At 39.6% G+C, this 18,446-nt stretch overlaps 1 protein-coding gene across 3 annotated transcripts in view; it reads left to right on the forward strand.

Annotated features, from left to right (window-relative positions):
* Positions 1–18,446, forward strand: part of ARAP2 (ArfGAP with RhoGAP domain, ankyrin repeat and PH domain 2) — a 199,969-nt gene that overhangs the window by 107,644 nt on the left and 73,879 nt on the right. For all 3 annotated transcript variants that reach the window (XM_039541886.1, XM_039541887.1, XM_039541888.1), the window contains exons 16-19: positions 5,834–5,978; positions 8,945–9,047; positions 9,696–9,894; positions 12,011–12,074. In XM_039541886.1, coding sequence (XP_039397820.1) covers positions 5,834–5,978; positions 8,945–9,047; positions 9,696–9,894; positions 12,011–12,074 — 511 coding nt within the window. The remainder of the gene's footprint in view (positions 1–5,833; positions 5,979–8,944; positions 9,048–9,695; positions 9,895–12,010; positions 12,075–18,446) is intronic.

An 18,446-nucleotide genomic window follows, 5' to 3' on the forward strand; every position in this document is an offset into this window, starting at 1 on the left:
GCCGCATTGAGTTGATGTGTCCTGGTCTCTGGGGAGCTTGCTTCTGATGATAAGCTTGAAGAGGTTGAGGGGTTTGGGTTGTTTGAAAACTAGAAGAGGGTGTTCAGAAAGATTTCTTTCAGGTTGGATCCCCATTGAGTACGAGTTGTACTTGTTTGATGATACCCGTATAGGCTGCAGTGTGGGGTGCTATGTGACAGCTAAGGATGTGCGTTTATAACAGAATTTATTTCTGCTGATTTTATCAAGTTATTTGGGTAGTCCATTCCAGGATACTATCTACTTCTCTGGTGGAAGGGGTGACAAAGAGTCTATAAGGTGCCACAGGACTAACAGACGTATTGTAGCATAAGCTTTTGTGGGTGAATACCCACTTCGTCAGATGCATGTAGTGGAAACTTCCAGAGGCAGGTATAAATATGCAGGCAAGAATCAGTCTAGAGATAACGAGGTTAGTTCAGTCGGAGGATGAGGCCCTATTCTAGCAGCTGAGGTGTGAACACAAAGGGAGGAGAAACTGCTTTTGTAGTTGGCTAGCCATTCACAGTCTTTGTTTAATCCTGAGCTGATGGTGTCAAATTTGCAGATGAACTGAACCTCAGCAGTTTCTCTTTGAAGTCTGGTCCTGAAGTTTTTTTTGCTGTAGGATGGCTACCTTTAAATCTGCTATTGTGTGTCCAGGGATGTTGAAATGTTCTCCTACAGGTTTTTGTATATTGCCATTCCTAATATCTGACTTGTGTCCATTTATCCTTTAACGTAGGGACTGTCCAGTTTGGCCGATGTACATAGCAGAGGAGCATTGCTGGCACATGATGGCCTATATAACATTGGTGGACGTGCAGGTGAATGAACCGGTGATGTTGTAGCTGGTCTGGTTAGGTCCTGTGATGGTGTCACTGGTGTAGATATGTGGGCAGAGCTGGCATCAAGATTTGTTGCATGGATTGGTTCCTGAGTTAGAGTTACTATGGTGCGGTGTGTGATTGCTGGTGAGAATATGCTTAAGGTTGGCGGGTTGTCTGCGAGTGAGGACTGGGCTGCCTCCCCTGGCCTGTGAAAGCGAGGGATCGTTGTCCAGGATGGGTTGCAGATCATTGATAATGCATTGGAGAGGTTTTAGCTGAGGACTGTAGGTGATGGCCAATGGAGTTCTGTTGGTTTCTTTCTTGGGTTTGTCTTGCAGTAGGAGGCTTCTGGGTACACGTCTGGCCCTTTTGATTTGTTTCCTTATTTCCTCGTGCGGGTATTGTAGTTTTGAGAATGCTTGGTGAAGATCTTGTAGGTGTTGGTCTCTGTCTATAGGTGTTGGTTGGAGCAAATGTGGTTGTACCTCAGCACTTGGCTGTAGATGATGGATCGTGTGGTATGTCCAGGATGGAAGCTGAAGGCATGAAGGTAGGCACAGTGGTCGGTGGGTTTTCGGTATAGGGTGGTGTTAATGTGACCATCACTTATTTGTACTGTGTTGTCTAGGAAATGGACCTCCCATGTAGATTGGTCCAGGCTGAGGTTGATGGTGGGGTGGAAGCTGTTGAAGTTGTGGTGGAATTCTTCCAGAGTCTCCTTCCCATGGGTCCAGATGATGATGTCATCAATGTAGCATAGGTAGAGAAGGGGTGTGTGAGTGGACAAGAGCTGAGGAAGCGTTGTTCCAGGTCAGCCATAAAAATGTTGGCATATTGTGGGGCCATGCGGATGCCACTGGTCTGGAGGTATATATTGTCACCAAATTTGAAATAATTGTGCTTGAGGATAAAGTCATAGAACTCAGCAACCAGTTGTGCTGTGGCATCATCAGGGATACTGTTCCTGACAGCTTGTATTCCATCTGTGTTTGGGATGTTTGTGTAGAGAGCCTCCATGTCCATGGTGGCTAGGATGGTGTTTTCTGGAACATCACCAACGCATTGTAGTTTTCTCAGGAAATCAGTGGTGTCACAGAGATAACTGTGAATGCTGGTGGTGTAGGGTCTGAATAGAGAGTCCACATATCTGGACAGTCCTTCACTGAGAGTGCCAATTCCAGAGATGATGGAGTGTCCAAAGTTTCCAGGTTTGTGGATCTTGGGTAGTAGATAGAATAACCCCGTTCGGGGCTCTAAAGGTATGTTGATTTGTTCCTGTGTTAGTGTAGGGAGTGTCCTGAGTAGATAGTGCAGTTTCTTAGTATATTCCTCAGTGGGATCTGAGGAGAGTGGCCTGTAGAATTTGGTACTGGAGAGTTGTTTGGCAGCCTCCTCCCTTGGTGTTCACACCTCAGCTGCCAGAAGAGGGCCTCATCCTCCCTGATTGAACTAACCTCGTTATCTCTAGTCTGATTCTTGTGTGCATATTTATACCTGCCTCTGGAAATTTCCACTACATGTGTCTGTCAAAGTGGGTATTCACACACAAAAGTTTATGCTCCAATATGTCTGTTAGTCTATAAGGTGCCACAGGACTCTTTGTCACTTTTTACAGATCCAGACTAACAGTTATCCCACTTCTCTGGTGGAGTCCCCTTGTTTGGTGAACATGATGTTAAGTGTGTTAAGGTGTATATCCTGGATTTTCTCCTTGGAGCATATTCTGTGGTATCTGAATGCCTGGCTGTAGATAACAGATTTCTTGGTGTGTTTGGGGTGGTTACTGAATCTATGAAGGTAGGTGTGGTGATCCATGGTTTTCTTATATATAGTTGTCTGTAGGTTTCCATTGCTGAAGCTGATCATAGTGTCCAGGAAGTTGATGCTGGTGTGGGAATGTTGCAGAGAGAGTCATCTGTCCAGAGGATGGAAATATCATCAATGTATCTCAAATATATTATTGGTTTTGTGGTGCATTTGCTGAGAAATTCTTCTTCAAGTTGGTCCATGAAGAGGTTGGCATACTGGGGAGCCATCCTAGTACCTGTTGCTGTCCCCATGGTTTGGCTGAGCAATCTGTTCCATCTTACATTTAGCTGTGATACTCAGAGAAAGTTTTGCAGGCCTGAAGAAGAGCTCTGTGTGAGCTCAAAAGCTTGTCTTTCTCACCAACAGAAGTTGAATTTCGTCACCCACTTTGTCTAATATCTTGGGACTGACATAGCTATAACACTGCATACAGGGGGGCGGCCTGTGCTGCTTGCCCAGCCGCAGCGCCGGCGCCCGGGTCCCCCCCCCGGTCTCGGGTCCCCTCTCGGTCCGGTCTCGGCGCGGGTCCCGGCCCGGCGGGTCCACCGGAGCCACGAGCCCGGGCCGGGCACCTGCGCGCGCTGCGAGAGCTCAACGAGCCGGAGGGCGGGACGGACGGGCCAGTCATGCGCGCGTCAGCAGGTCCGCCGGTCCATCTCCCGGGCCTGCGGCAGTGCCGCGGCAGCGAGCTCCCAGGAGCCAAATGCCGCCCCCCAGGGAAACGGCCGCCCCAAGCGCCTGCTTGGCGCGCTGGTGCCTAGAGCCGCCCCTGACTGCATAGAACATTTTATTTATGTATATAAGGTTAAATTTTCAATTTGTAGTTGCACATTGTGAAGTGTGCAGGGGGAGTTAAAAAAAACAGAAGACAGACAAAATTCTATCACTGATGCTTTTTTAAAAATATATATTTCTGAGTTTTTGGGATTCTGAATCATATTGTAATATTTTTGGCGTTGGCACTAAAGCAGTTTGAAAGCTTTTATCAAAGAATTCCAGGTATTTCCAATACTGAATTATATTAAGTGTCACTTTTAATTCTAAAATGCAAATACCGATGTGATGGCTGCTATTTTGGCCAACACCCTAGGGATTGAACCAGGGACCTCCAAAGCTGAAGAGCCAATTCCTATAGCAGAAGCTGTAACAGACTCTTATCCTCTAAGGATTGAGCACTGAACTGTAGGCTAGTGAAGTGATGTTTTTTTCCCCCCTCAGTTATCTTATACGTATGTCAGCCATGCCCTGTATAAACATTCCTATTCTAGGGCTAGTTAAATGGAATAGTTTGTGGTGTGGACATATGTTCATTGCGAAGCACTTAAAACCAAGTCCTATGAGGAGCTAAATATGCTCAGCTCTCACCGGCAGATTATTTTTATACTTCTGTCTACATTTTAGTGTTTCTCATTTATAGCTTGTCCTAGATAGGACTGCTGAGCCTAATAATAACAAATTCTTGCTTTACCTATTCAAACACTGTACAAACATTAATTAAAACATAAAGCTATTGTATGTCATGATGTCTGTGCCCACTGGAGAAAATTACCTGAACATAAATCCTCATTAGCCAATTGGATCACAGTTGTTGGCAGAGCCAGTTTATGAAATGGAACAATCCAAGAACAGGGTTATTTTTTCCTACAGTCTATGTGCAAAATTACAAGGCTGAGAAGGTTCTTCAAATCCAGCAATATGGCTTATCATCTCTTAGGACCTGATCCTGTGCAATACTGAGTGCCTTTAACTCTCCTAGTGGAACTTAAGAAGCATTCCTAACCTAAGATTTACCTAGAAAGTTTATAATATGTTCTCTTAAACAGTGTATGGTTTTTAGGTTTCTGAAAGGTAGGAAACATCCAATTTTAATAAATGTTTCCAATAATGCTGTAAGTTGCTTAAGTGATCTATTTAATATATAAATGTATATGGTAGCTTGTGGGTATTCCTATCTATGATTTGGTGTCTCTCATTGATAATTAATTCAGGATAAAATGTGGATTAACTCAACCTCTTATAAATGCTATGTATTGTTAACATTACTATATTGCCAATGTTCACAGCATTGTATGCACATAAATATCATCTAACCTCAGCCAGAAACTGTTCCTAGTACATTTATCCTCCAGACATAAACATTTGTCTGTGACATTTAAAACCTCTTCAATATTGTATTTATTAAAGAACTGTTGAACATGAGGTCTTCTAGACACCAGCATAGTTACAGTATATATACAATATACCCCACTGTAAATAACTCCGTTGAATTCCATGGAGTTTCACTGTTGTGAGCGACTAGAGAATCGGGCTTATAATACACAACCCACTCTCGTTCCTGTCCTCCTAAAACACAAACCAAACTAAAAATTGTATTAGATTAATGAAACAATCCTTCGTGTGTTCTCTGATTTGACAGCATGAGTTGCTAGTCTTCTGAGAGCAAATTTTTCATGTTTTCAAGATCACTTACAATAATAAAACTTTTGACACTGTTTTTCTTGTTGTGTTCTGTAGTCTGCAATGCGTATAAGTTCTGGACAGTACGACCTTTCATGTTTTCCCTAGAATCTTTGAAAGGTTTAGATTGTTTTCCTTAGCCTTATGACATTGAGTGGGCACTGTAGCATCACCTTACAGTGGAAAATGGATTGACTCTGTGTTGGCCTCTATTTCCAGTGTTCATGAAAAAAATAGTAACACCTTTTCTCTGTTGTATGCTATGATTCAGCTGTTCATTTTGTAATCCACTGTTGTCAAGATACATTGTTCCTGCAAATTTCAATATTTCTAACTTTGGAGTTTTGTGGGTTTTTTAATTCTGTATCTTATGGTTCTGTAACAGTGAACAAACCAAATTCAGTATTAAATTTTCTACCTCCCATCAAGCTGTGTAAAGTAGCAACGGGAAACTTGTAAAGCAACTTGATATCTGTACTTCTAATACTCATTTAAAATGAGTGCATTATGCTCACAGATATCTGGTTGAAGTACCATACATTAATATTCTTTCTTTAGGGTTTTGCTATATTAGGTATAGGTATTGCCGTATGAGCGCTACAGGTGAAATCCCAGCCCCATTAAAGTCAGTGGGAGAAGTAATTACTATAGCTATGTATCTTATATAATATTAATAATTGTAGTATCCTGTGACATACTGAATGTCTTTTTAACCACAGACTGCAATAAAAGGTGGTGTACTTTGGAAAGTGGCTTCTTGAGTTACTATGAAAATGATAAAACAACCACTCCTAATGGTATGATTGACATCAGTGAAGTTATCTGTCTTGTGGTGCACAAAGAAGACTCCTTTTTAAATACAGGGTAGGTTCCAAAATTAGTCATTCAAAATAAATGAAGACATTTTCTAGCTTTTGTCCTAAGAAGTGACGTGTTCACTCTTGCGTCACATGTTCCTGGACTTTTACAAAAGAGTCGAGCTGTTTTATGTGGGTGACCAGAAATAACTAAATAGTCTTTGGCAATTGTTTTTATTAGTAGACAATAAAAATGTTATGCAGGGTAACTTTGAAAGGGCAGCATAAATTAAAGTAAGGAAGTCCACATTTTCTGTAGAAGGAATTTATCCTTAATATACAAATTGCTAAATGATGATAAATTGGAACATTCATTTCGGAGACTGACTTCTCCCCCAGGCCAAAACATTTGGGTTGTGCCTCTCTTTCTGCAAAAAAAGGAGGCCAGTTCAGAGATGTCCAACAGTCTCTAGGGTTTGATCATGTATCTTCCAGCCCAGGGCTCACTTCTTCTTCTGAACTGTACCTCACAGCATGACTATTGAAGAGTTAAGTAATTTCTGAAGAGGATGTACTTTCCAGGATAATAGATACTGTCCTAGCCACATACAAGACTTCCACTCTATTGATTTATGCAAGAGTCTGGACACACATCTCCTTCAGGTGTCAACTCAGAGAGCGAATGGCCTAGAAAGCCAGGCATTCTTGATCTTCTGGATTTCTTATGCCGTAGGTTAAAACTACGTATCGACACATCTCTGTGTCAAACACCGTCATGAATGCAGGCTCATCTAAATCTCTGGTAAATGTCTCCACGATATTGGGTTTTCTTAAGGAAACACATATTCAAATGAACAATCAGGCCTAACTTCCCTACTTTGGATCTACTCACAGTGCTACAAGTTGACATGAACCATCCATTCAAATCAATGGCATATATATAAATCCCTTAATTCCTTTTCCTAAAGCCCTGCTTCCTGGTCACAACTGCATTTGCAAAAAGTGTCTTCAAAATCTGTGTCTTAGAAAACGCGACCTTTACTGGGAGACTCTGTTGCCTAGTGGATAGAGCCCTTGACTTGGACTTGAGAGATGTGGGCTCTGTTCCTGGCTCTGCTACTGGTCTGCTGGGTGAGCTTAGGCAAGTCACTTTTCTTCTCTGTGCTTCAGTTTCCTCATCTGTAAAATGAAGCTAATGATGCTGAACTCTGTTGTAAAACACTTTGAGATCTACAGATGGAAAGGACTCGATAAGAGCTGAGTGTTAGCATAATGGATGGACTAAATGAACTCTTTAAGGCTCTAAACTTGGATTTGGGGAATACATATGCACTTCCCAGCTTTGTCACAGACATCTTGTGCAATTTGGTTCCCATCCTAGTGAATAAGGATGATATTTCTGCCCTGCTTCTGTTTTTGAGATTTTTAGAAAGCACAGTGACGGGAACATACATGTATCTAGATTGACAGTAGAACTGGTCGAAATCATTTCAAAGGTTGGGGGGAGGGGAGAAATTTTTTCCCTACTTTTTGACTGACAGGGATAGAAAAGGTAGTCCATTGTACTCCAGAGTCTTTCTTTCACCACAGAACTTTAACTCTTCTTGCCCTAGATCTTAGGAAATCATTCTTCCCTCATTTTGCCCAAAGCCTTAACACACAGGAAAAAAACACGTCATGCAATACAGTGAAATCTTGGCTTCATTGAAATCAATGGCATAACAGCCGTGGACTTCATTGGTGCCAGAATGTCACCTTAGATGTGTGAAGAGAAGTTAAAGGATACCTTAACAAAGCAAGAAAAACTCCCTCATATCATCTTTATCTATTTGCATCCAAAACCTCCGGAGGAAGTGCCAGTAGTATTGTATTATGTGAAGCCACAGAGACACTGATTCCAAAAAGAATCAAAACCCATTTAGCAAGTTTCAGGATGGAAGTATCCTGAAGTGGAAAGGACATTGACACCCACAAAGGAAATCTATAAAGCTGACACCTGCTGATGCATGAACACATTCATGAATTTCAACTGGCTTGGCCTTCATTTCTTTGCAAAAGCATTGTTTGGCAGGAAGGTGCTCTACGGCGCCCAAAATAAATAAATACTACTACTAATCTCTCCCTAATTAATTCTACCTTACCAATTGTATCTGCCTGGGTCGAAGGTCTAGAGTTGAAAACTTCTTGCCTCATTTCCTTTCTGGGAATGATATTTCCTCCAGTCCACCCAACCTGAGAAGTTTGTTGGGTGACTATATGATGGCCTATTTAATTTCATATCTGTTCTTAATGGAATGGAATAAGCTGTTACTGTTGAGAGGCTTAGCCTACTACTAATAAGAATTTCCATATAACTTTGGAAGTGCTCACTTGGAATGAGGGTGGAGGGGCATGAACAATATGGAAAGCTTGTAGACAAATCTGAACTACCTCCAGTATTTGCAAGAAAGAGACACAACCCAAATGTGTCAGGCTAGGGGAAGAGGTCAAAGAGAGAAAATCTTGGCTAGGAATTCAGCCTGATTTTCTTTGATAATGGCAGCATCATTATTTTTATGTTAGTATTAGCAAAATGTGAATTTTGATTAGCCAACCTTTAAAATATTAGGTACTTTTTAATATTAGTAAGGAATCATTTGCAACGTCCTTTTCAGTGGGTACAGTCTGCTTATATTCAACAAGCATAATATGTTTTAAATGTATTGTGACAATGATTTGACCTGAACTTACATAAAATTTCAAGATCAAATAATACTCTTTCAATGAAATTTTCATTTAAACTTAATTCAAAGCTCAATATGCAATGCCTTCACAAAATGTATTGACCTAAAAAGTACTGTAACCATCCTGCTATGACTGTATAATATAAACTGTTTTATGGTATTAGCTACTTTATATAATGTAACATTAAAAGAAAAATGCAGATGAATTTCCATAGGAATGAGAGTATATGAGAGAGAGAAAAATTGAGCTATTGGCTATTTCATATTATCCTAAATACAACTGCTTTTTTTATTCTCTTGCTTGCTTTAGGGCCATTTTTACCTTTGAAATCTACTTACTGTCAGAACGTGTTTTTCTATTTGGTGCTGAAACTGCACATTCACAGAGAAAATGGACCTGGGCAATAGCCAAGGTAATGCTGATAATTATCTGTGCAAGTTAGGCCAAGAGCCTTTACATAAGATATAAAGTGGCATTGTTAGCTTAGAATCGTCTGGGAAACCGTTCTTTAATGTAGGTTGATGAATACTGATCTATCTGGAGTGCAAAGGCTTTCTGTGCAGCAGAAGAAAATATCTACTGTAATGTAGATGTGTATTGAGATAATGCAATGAAACACAAGGAGAATTGGTATGCAGTATTCTAACACTGACCTTAAGAATGCGGTTGTATATGTGCTAGTGTCTCAGTAGGTGTTAGTATCAATGGATACTGATCCATGCAATAGGAGCTTACATCAACTGAGCAGTATGGCTACAATTATGCTTTTCACATATTTGCTACTGAATTAAATCAAAGTACCTAAAGGTTACATTACTTATAATAAAAATAGATCACTGACTTTGCAAGCTTAGAGACCAGAATTGGAAAAATGTACTATTCCTGATTTTACATTTGGTTTTAGGATTTAACGTCTGTATTTACTTTATATCCTTATTAAGGGGTGCAATATCTATCTATATTGTCACCTCATCCCCATTTAATACATAGGCGTTATTATTTTGTGTATGTATAACTTTGGTATTTGCAGTGGCTTATTTTTTCTCATTTTTCTTGGCAGCATTTTGTTCCCTTTGTGGCTGAATGTTTGTTAAAGAGAGACTACGATCTGATTGGCCAGCTGTACTACAAAGATTGCCATAATCTTGATCAGTGGAGAAAAGGCTGGTTTGCTATAGATAAGTCAAGTCTACATTTTTGTCTTGAAATGGAGAATGCTCAAGAGGATTCAATACATCTAAGGAGACTGCAGGAGCTAAGTAAGATTTCAGAGAATATTGGAAATGTTTTAGCGTGTGTTCTAAGAAACTTATTCTGATCCCCGCTTTTGGGAATATCTGTATAACATTAAAATCATGAATGTCAAGGAATTCAATGCACACATCCCATTGCATGCACCAAATGCCATCCCCATCCACTCTCATACTGTGCTGTCTGTATCTATATTTGTTTCTCTTTTACCATTGTTGCCCAGATTAAAGCTATTTTCATAGCATCATAGTTAGTAAACCAAGTCTGGTCTAGTTATAGTGGTATCTTTCTTACAAGAGTGCAGGATCATAGAATAATATATGACCTATTGGGTCTGTTGTTTTTTTTCCTGTCAATGCAGAAACATTCAATGTGTATTCTTGAGACGATTGACTGGTCTAGTTTTGAAGTATGCAAATTTACTGGAAAATAATAGTCTTCTTGGAAAACTATTTCACCATCTAGTGTTTTTCACTCATCTGTTACTTTAGTATCAAATTTTCCTTTGCTCAATTTCATGATGCGAGGAAGATAGGAATATATTTATTTAATACGTTCTATAGTATATTACACTGTGCTCCATAATAGAGTAATTAGATTTTGGAGCCCTCTTTAGTTTTATAATATAATTATACATAGCAGGGCAGCATGGAATATAGGGAGGGGGGTGGGAAAGGTTAGTAATTATGCTTCTCATAAATTTTATTATCTCTTTATATATAGTTCTTCATACATGCTATTCTTCTTATCTATTTGTAGCTCTATCCACCTGCACAGCTATTATATCTGAGACTGTTTTCCACTTCAAGCAAGAACTAACTTAAAAGACAGCAGACCTCTTGGCCTCCTTTAATTTCCCCATCAGTACCTCTGGCTCTCGTTTAATCTTTGGAATACTTTCCGAGCTTGACTTACAGTTGTCAGGTCTGTGGACATCAAAATCTGAAACAATTGCATTGGGATTAGTTATATGCGAATTCAGAATTTCAGGGTTTTTTGCAATTGACTGTGCAAGGATGCATGAAGGCCTACTTTTTTAATATTGGTCCTTCGGCAAGTAGTATTGCTTCGATTCTGATGATGGAATGGACATCTTGTAATACTAGTCATATAATTTCTTCTGAAATCCTAGGGTACCCAGACTGTCCATCCTCCTTAGATTCTGACTTTTCAATTGCCAAAAAGTAAGGGTCTTTCGCACTACTGAGGAAATTGAATTATATACTGGTCAGTGAAGTTTGCAAAATAATGACTCTTCAGAGTCACTCGCCACTTTTTCTCCCATCTTCCATGTGTTCAAGCAATAGTGAATTTAAATGAGGTATTGTGTATATGTGACACAATGGAAAAATGGAAGCTACTGGCATTTGATACATGCACCAGGATACGCTTATTGAACTTGATTGAAATTCAAGATTTTGCTGTCTCTTGAGGTAGGTGGCAACATGAAGATGTTCCACAGACCCTTTGCAAGAGATTACCTATTCAGAGAGCCCAGTTTGTAGATAGACACAAAAATGCTTCAACTGAGTTTTACCTTTCAAACCTTTTACTGATTAGATAATGCTGCTTATAAAAATATAGTGGAGTATGTTGCACATACTCGATATGTATACTTTTATATAGGGGGGTGTCTATCTACGTATGGATACTTATGTATATCTATATAGACACACACAATATAAATCAACATAATCAAAAGTGGAAATGGTCTTCACACTACACTAGTGAGTTTTCCTCCATAATATGATATTGTAAATATTCACAGCCATTGGAATGCAAGCAAGCTGACAGGTTCCAGAATCCAGTTTACTTATGCCCCTGTACAGTACTGTAACATGCTTTTTTTCCAGGTTAAGGTTAATTTGATGCAGCAAAACAGTGAAGTGTGCTTTACATTAAAAATCTGCTTATTTTTACTTGGTTATTATCCAGGTTGTTTTTCCTGATATACTTTTGGATCTATTGGAGTTTGTTTTTATGCTTTAATAATTTGCCGTATGTTCACTTTTTCAAAATACATGCTAAATTTAAAACATTTTGATGAACTTCATGTTTCTTTGGTCATTTAAAATTTGTTATACATATTTCCAAGAGGAAAATGTCATTATGTTTTGTTTGCAGCAATCAGCAGTGTGATTCAAAATGGAGAAAAAATAGATGTCCTGCTGCTTGTTGAAAAAGGAAGGTAAGGTGTTCATTTGTATATTATCAATTTTAAAACTATAGTAGATGTGGTCTGATTTTTAGGCTGATTGGGTTTTAGGATTCTTGCTTATCTGTCATATTTTTGCAGTTATGGTTTCTAAGTAAACTGTGGCCTTTTAAAAGAAAAAAATTGCTCTGTTTATTAAGTAAATCTTAAGTTTGTGTCAGAAAATGCTAACAGTGCATTTTAAGTAAGTAAAATTTTCATATTGAGAGATATTCCATCACTCATATCTAGGCCTCTTCAGAAAGCCCTAGTTTTCTTTCCCAAGTAGACAAAAAGAATGAGAACCCTTCTAAAAATTTCACACTGCTTCTGTCTTTACTTGACTACTATATCCCAGGTTCATTATTTAAATCAACTTAGAAGTAAGAGCAGAAAGTGGTATGTGTGGTTCATCCTTTTTATTCTTTATTTAATGCATGACTTTAATCAGTAACATAGAAACGTAGAAAAAGGACTTTTTGATACTAGGTGCAAGGGAATGTTAGTGAAGCAATGTCTATTTCAAAGTAGAATTTTGTAGTTTTGATATCTAAACTGTGCAATTTTCCTTGTACAGACAAGGACAATTATGCTCAATAACTGGTGAAAGCTACTTCTTGACTGATGTGAAACCTTTCTAGAATTAAGATGAAAAGCTTGCACATTCTTTAGCTATGGTTTAGTTGGATAAAACTAAGTGAAGAATGGCTTACCCAAGCCATTAGCAATTTCCTGCCAGCAAGATAGCTGAAGGAAAGCAAGCATGATGAAAACAAAACTGACAAGATAGTGATAAGGGGTGTGAAAATGAAAGACTCTTTTTTTTTTTCATGCAAGGTTCAGACCTTAGGAAAACAGCACTGTGTTGGAAGTCTAAAGACATTCTCAGATTAAGGGGAAAAACCCTCATCTGATAATGTGACTGTTGATAATTATATGATATTGAGGGAGTGAACGATATGCAGGTAAGTACAGAAAACAATGGTACTCGGACTAGTGGACCATTTGGACATCTGGTGATGGCAGAAGATAGGTTGTTTTCTCTTTCTTTTGCATGTGGGAGGAGACAACAATTGCAGAGTTGCATTTATGAATGATTTGATTGTCATTTATAGCAAACCTCCAATATCATAAATACCTGTTACTCATAGACTTTAAGGTCAGAAGGGACCATTATGATCATCACAATGCAGGCCATACAATCTCACCCATCCACTTCTATAACAAACCCCTAACCTATGTCTGAGTTATTGAAGTCCTCAAATTGTGGTTTGAAGACCTCAAGCTGCAGAGAATCCTCCAATAAGTGACCCGTGCCCCATGCTGCAGAGGGAGGCGAAAAACCTCCAGGGCCTCTGCCAATCTGCCCTAGAGGAAAATTCCTTCCCAGCCCCAAATATGGCGATCAGTTAAACCCTGAGCATGTGGGCAAGACTCACCAGCCAGCACCCAGGACAGAATTCTCTGTAGTAACTCAGATCCCATCCCATCTAACATCCCATTACAGACCACTGGGCATACTTACCTGCTGATAATTTGGCAATTGATCTTTGAAAAATTAGGCTATCCCATCGTATCATCCCCTCCATAAACATATCAAGTTTAGTCTTAAAGCCAGATATGTCTTTTGCCCCCACTACTCCCCTTGGAAGGCTGTTCCAGAACTTCACTCATCTGATGGTTAGAAACCTTCGTCTAATTTCAAGTCTAAACTTCCTAGTGTCCAGTTTATATCCATTTGTTCTTGTGTCCACATTGGTACTAATCTTAAATAATTCCTCTCCCTCCCTAATATTAATCCCTCTGATATATTTATAAAGAGCTATCATATCCCCCCTCAGCCTTTTGGTTAGGCTAAACAAGCCAAGCTCTTTGAGTTTCCTTTCATAAGACAGGTTTTCCATTCCTCGGATCATCCTAGTAGCCCTTCTCTGAACCTGTTCCAGTTTGAATTCATCCTTCTTAAACATGGGAGACCAGAACTGCACACAGTATTCCAGATGAGGTCTCACCAGTGCCTTGTATAACGGTACTAACACCTCCTTATCTTTGCTGGAAATACCTCACCTGATGCATCCTAAAACTGCATTAGCTTTTTTAATGGCCATATTACATTGGCGTCTCATAGTCATCCTGTGATCAACCAATACTCCGAGGTCTTTCTCCTCCTCTGTTACTTCCAACTGATGCGTCCCCAATTTATAACTAAAATTCTTGTTATTAATCCCTAAATGCATGACCTTGCACTTTTCACTATTAAATTATTACTCCAGTTTACAAGGTCATCCAGATCTTCCTGTATGATATCCCGGTCCTTCTCTGTGTTAGCAATACCTCCCAGCTTTGTATCATCCGCAGACTTTATTAGCACATTCCCGCTTTTTGTGCCAAGGTCAGTAATAAAAAGGTTAAATAAGACTGGCCCCAAAACTGATCCCTGAGGAACTCAAATAGTAACTTCCTTCCAGCCTGACAGTTAACCTTTCAGTACGACCCGTTGTAGTCTCCCCTTTAACCAGTTCCTTATCCACCTTTCAATTTTCATATTGATCCCTATCTTTTCCAATTTAACTAATAATTCCCCATGTGGAACCGTGTCAAATGCCTTACTAAAATCGAGGTAAATTAGATCCACTGCGTTTCCTTTGTCTAGAAAATCTGTTACCTTCTCAAAGAAGAAGATCAGGTTGGTTTTGTAAAACCATGTTGTATTTTGTCCCAATTACCATTGACCTCAATGTCCTTAACTACTTTCTCCTTCAAAAATTTTTCCAAGACCTTACATACTACATACCTACATCTATGTCCCAAGTAAATTATTAACTCATCTGTGTCTCCAGTATTTTAATTCTCTCATAAGCACTTTTTAATTTCCTAAAAATGTATTGCACAACATAACTGAATATGGCAACACAGATGGAAAACTAACACCTTTCCCTGAGCCTTTTTTTTAAAGACACATATTGAAAGGTTCAGTGATAAAACACACAGCCCAACTAGGGGCAGTGGGTATGCTATTCAACCATAGTCCAACAGATTATACTAATATATATAATATATAATTTCAGAGATATCCGTGCTCGGAAAAGCTTCTAGTTCTAAGTCAGATTTTATTATTGCTTTCATTATAATATTTCTGTCAAGCAGAGAAGTTTTCCCTGAACTGATTTGATAGTTTAATGGAAATTCTGAACTATTTGGAAGTAATTCCAGCAGGGGCATCAACTGATTTTTTTTATGGTGAGCGTGAATATGTTGAATTTTTCTCCACTTTAGTGTGGCAGACTTCATTTAAATGCATAGTGTTCACATTATCTGAACCATTAAAAGCCATATGGATATAAGAGCTTTGGCATAGTAATAGTTTCTTAGGATATTACTCCATAATTATCCAGGTTTTCAGCATGCCTGCCAGATATCGTATCTGATAGTGATAAGCAATTTATTGTGGCATGATTTTGAAGAGTTAAAAATACTACTTTAGTATGGTTTCTATTCAGCTTTGATATGTGAAGACAGCAGATTAACCCATTAGTACATCTATATGGAATTCTTCAATATTAGTTAGTATTGACCAAATGTGTGGTGGTGATGAAACAGCAAAGCCTCCAGACTTTCATATTATGTCCATGAACTTGTGGTCATGTTTTTGTAGTGTACAATTTTCTAAATGGAGTTCCACGGGCTTCTAGGCATGATAAATCTATATTCTGCTATATTGAAATCCTTGGTATTACTTCATAAGTCATTTAGAGAAAAACTGCACAGTCCAAAGTATCAATAAATAGCTAATGGGAACGAGACAAGATGAGAAAAGTTTGTTACAGAGCTATTAGAACTTTGAAAGTGAACAAAACACTTAAAATTTCTTTGCATCAGTGAATGACTCAAGATGGCAGATCTCCTGCCTCCTCTTTTTTTTTTTTTTTTTTTTCCAAATACAGTTGGGGCAAGTAACAAAAATACATTTTGCGAAATCCTGGCTCCAATGAAGTCAACAGGAGTTTTGCCTTTGACTTTGATGGACCAGAATTTCATCACTTATGAAAATCTAAATCATTCAAATGAACAAGTAACACTGGCAAAGAAAGGATGAGGGGAGGGTTTAACCGAGGGATGTGCTGGCCGCTGCTTCCTGCCACCTCCATTGGCCTGGAGCGGTGAACCGCGGCCAGTGGGAGCCGCGATTGGCCGAACCTGAGGATTCGGCAGGTAAACAAACCGGCCCGGCCCGCCAGGGTGCTGATCCCTGTATTTAGATATCCAATTAAATGATTCCATAGAGTTTAAAATCATGAAATTTTGGTGTAGACCCATATATAAGCTGACCCTCGGGCTTGATGCGTCACATTTTTACCTATAATTTACATTTTAGTCTATAAGGTGCCACAGGATTCTTTGCTGCTTCTACAGAACCAGACTAACACGGCTACCCCTCTGATATTTTTACCAAAAATATTCAGCTTATGAACGAGTATATATGGTATTTTTTGAGTTAGCTTTTTAAACGCTTATTGCAAATCTGCCATTTTGATAGTATATTTTCATAACTGTACTTTAAAATGTTTGTATACAGTATAAAACATTTGGAGAACATTTCATATCGAAGCTGCTGTGCAAAATAATTGTCAGTTTGTATGAAGGCAGACATTTATAAACATAATAGAAAAAGGATTTGTTTTCAAAGATTGAAATTTATAAAAGAAATAATAAAGTCCATCTGAGAGTGTTATTGACAGGTGATTCAATCCTGAGCAGAATGAAACACCAGCCCCTTTTACTGTTTGCTGATTTACTTTGTCTTAAGCTGTGACTGGATGTCTGTGTCTCTCTCTCTCTCTCTCTCTAGTAATGGGTTTTGTTGCTTTTTTGCTGCTGTTTGCTGAAAAATGTGTGGGCAAAGAGATGAAAGTGACATCAATAGATGATGCTAGAGCTGCAAAGCTGTCCCCCCAAATATATATAGTACTACAGAAAATCTTGTAAACTGTATTACACTTATTCCCACATACTAGGAAATGCTTCAGAAACCATTCCCCCCGCCCCCTTTCCTCTTCATACCACCTTGCCGTTGGTTTGTAACATCACATTCTTACAGACAAACATACCAAAAATGGCTTAGGGTTAGTAAAATGTCTCCTCTGATTTATCAGGAAAGGGTAAATTAAATCTTATTCGAGCGCTTACTCATGTTGATTCCATTCTAGGTGTGTAAGTGCCCATGTGCACAGTTGTCAGAGATTTTTGCCTTAGCGATAGTAATAGGGTTGGCTGTAGTGCCCCCTTGAGTGCCACGCTCATGCATTGGTATATTTGGCGCTGCCAAACCTACACCCTTTCAGTTCCTTCATACAGCCTGTGGCGATTGGTCGGAGTGCCTTGTCTTGCATCGCAAGAGCATTAGCGGTTCTTACAGTCCATTGTTCTGTCTTTTTTATTGTTAGTTGATAGGTATTTAGCTAGACCTAGGCCTTTAAGTTAACTGTTAGCATAGTAGTTTAGGGGTTAGAGTCCCAGTGGGGTCCCAGATCATGTCCGCTGTCAGTGAAAGGACCAGACGAGTAGCACACCAAAAAATAAAGATGCCAACAGGATGGACTGGTTTGGCAAGAAAATTTATTCGACAACCAGTCTGTAATTTTGGGTTTCTAACCATCAGCCCCTGCTAGGCCTCACACCTCAACTGCTAGAAGAGGGCCTCATCCTCCCTGATTGAACTAACCTCATTATCTCTAGACTGATTCTTGCTTGCATATTTATACCTGCTTCTGCAAATTTCCACTACATTCATCTGACGAAGTGGGTATTCACCCACGAAAGCTTATACTCCAATATGTCCGTTAGTCTATAAGGTACCACAGGACTCTTTATTGCTAGGCAGGAACAATTTCAACCTGTGGGACTCCATCAGCAAGTTCAAGGTGAGTCTCCCACAGGACCAAGCCCGGGAGTTTGCTGCCTTGGTGGCAGAGGGCAAAGCAGTGGTGAGAGGCACCCTCCAGGTGGCCTGGGACGCTATGGACTCAGCGGCTTGGGTAGTCACTGCAGTGGTGGTCATGAGGTACACCTCCTGGTTACAGTCTTCTGGGCTGTCCCAGGAGATGCAGACTACCCTTCAGTACCTCCTGTTTGAGGGAGCAGGGCTCTTTTCAGAGCTGACTGATGCATTGCTCCATGGCCTTAAAGACTCCTGTGCTACCCTCCATTTCTTGGGCCTACACACTCCTCTGCAGGCTAGAAAGTTGTTGCGTCCCTCACCGTCTCTGCCTCCGTCGAGGTCCTGGGTGTTCCCTGGTACAGCTCCTACTGGAAGAAGGACAGACACAAAGGATTTAAATACCGTCACCCTTCATCTTTCCATTCCTC

The sequence above is a fragment of the Mauremys reevesii genome, linkage group 5 (assembly GCF_016161935.1).
Source record: "Mauremys reevesii isolate NIE-2019 linkage group 5, ASM1616193v1, whole genome shotgun sequence".
Taxonomy (NCBI): Eukaryota; Metazoa; Chordata; order Testudines; family Geoemydidae; genus Mauremys; species Mauremys reevesii.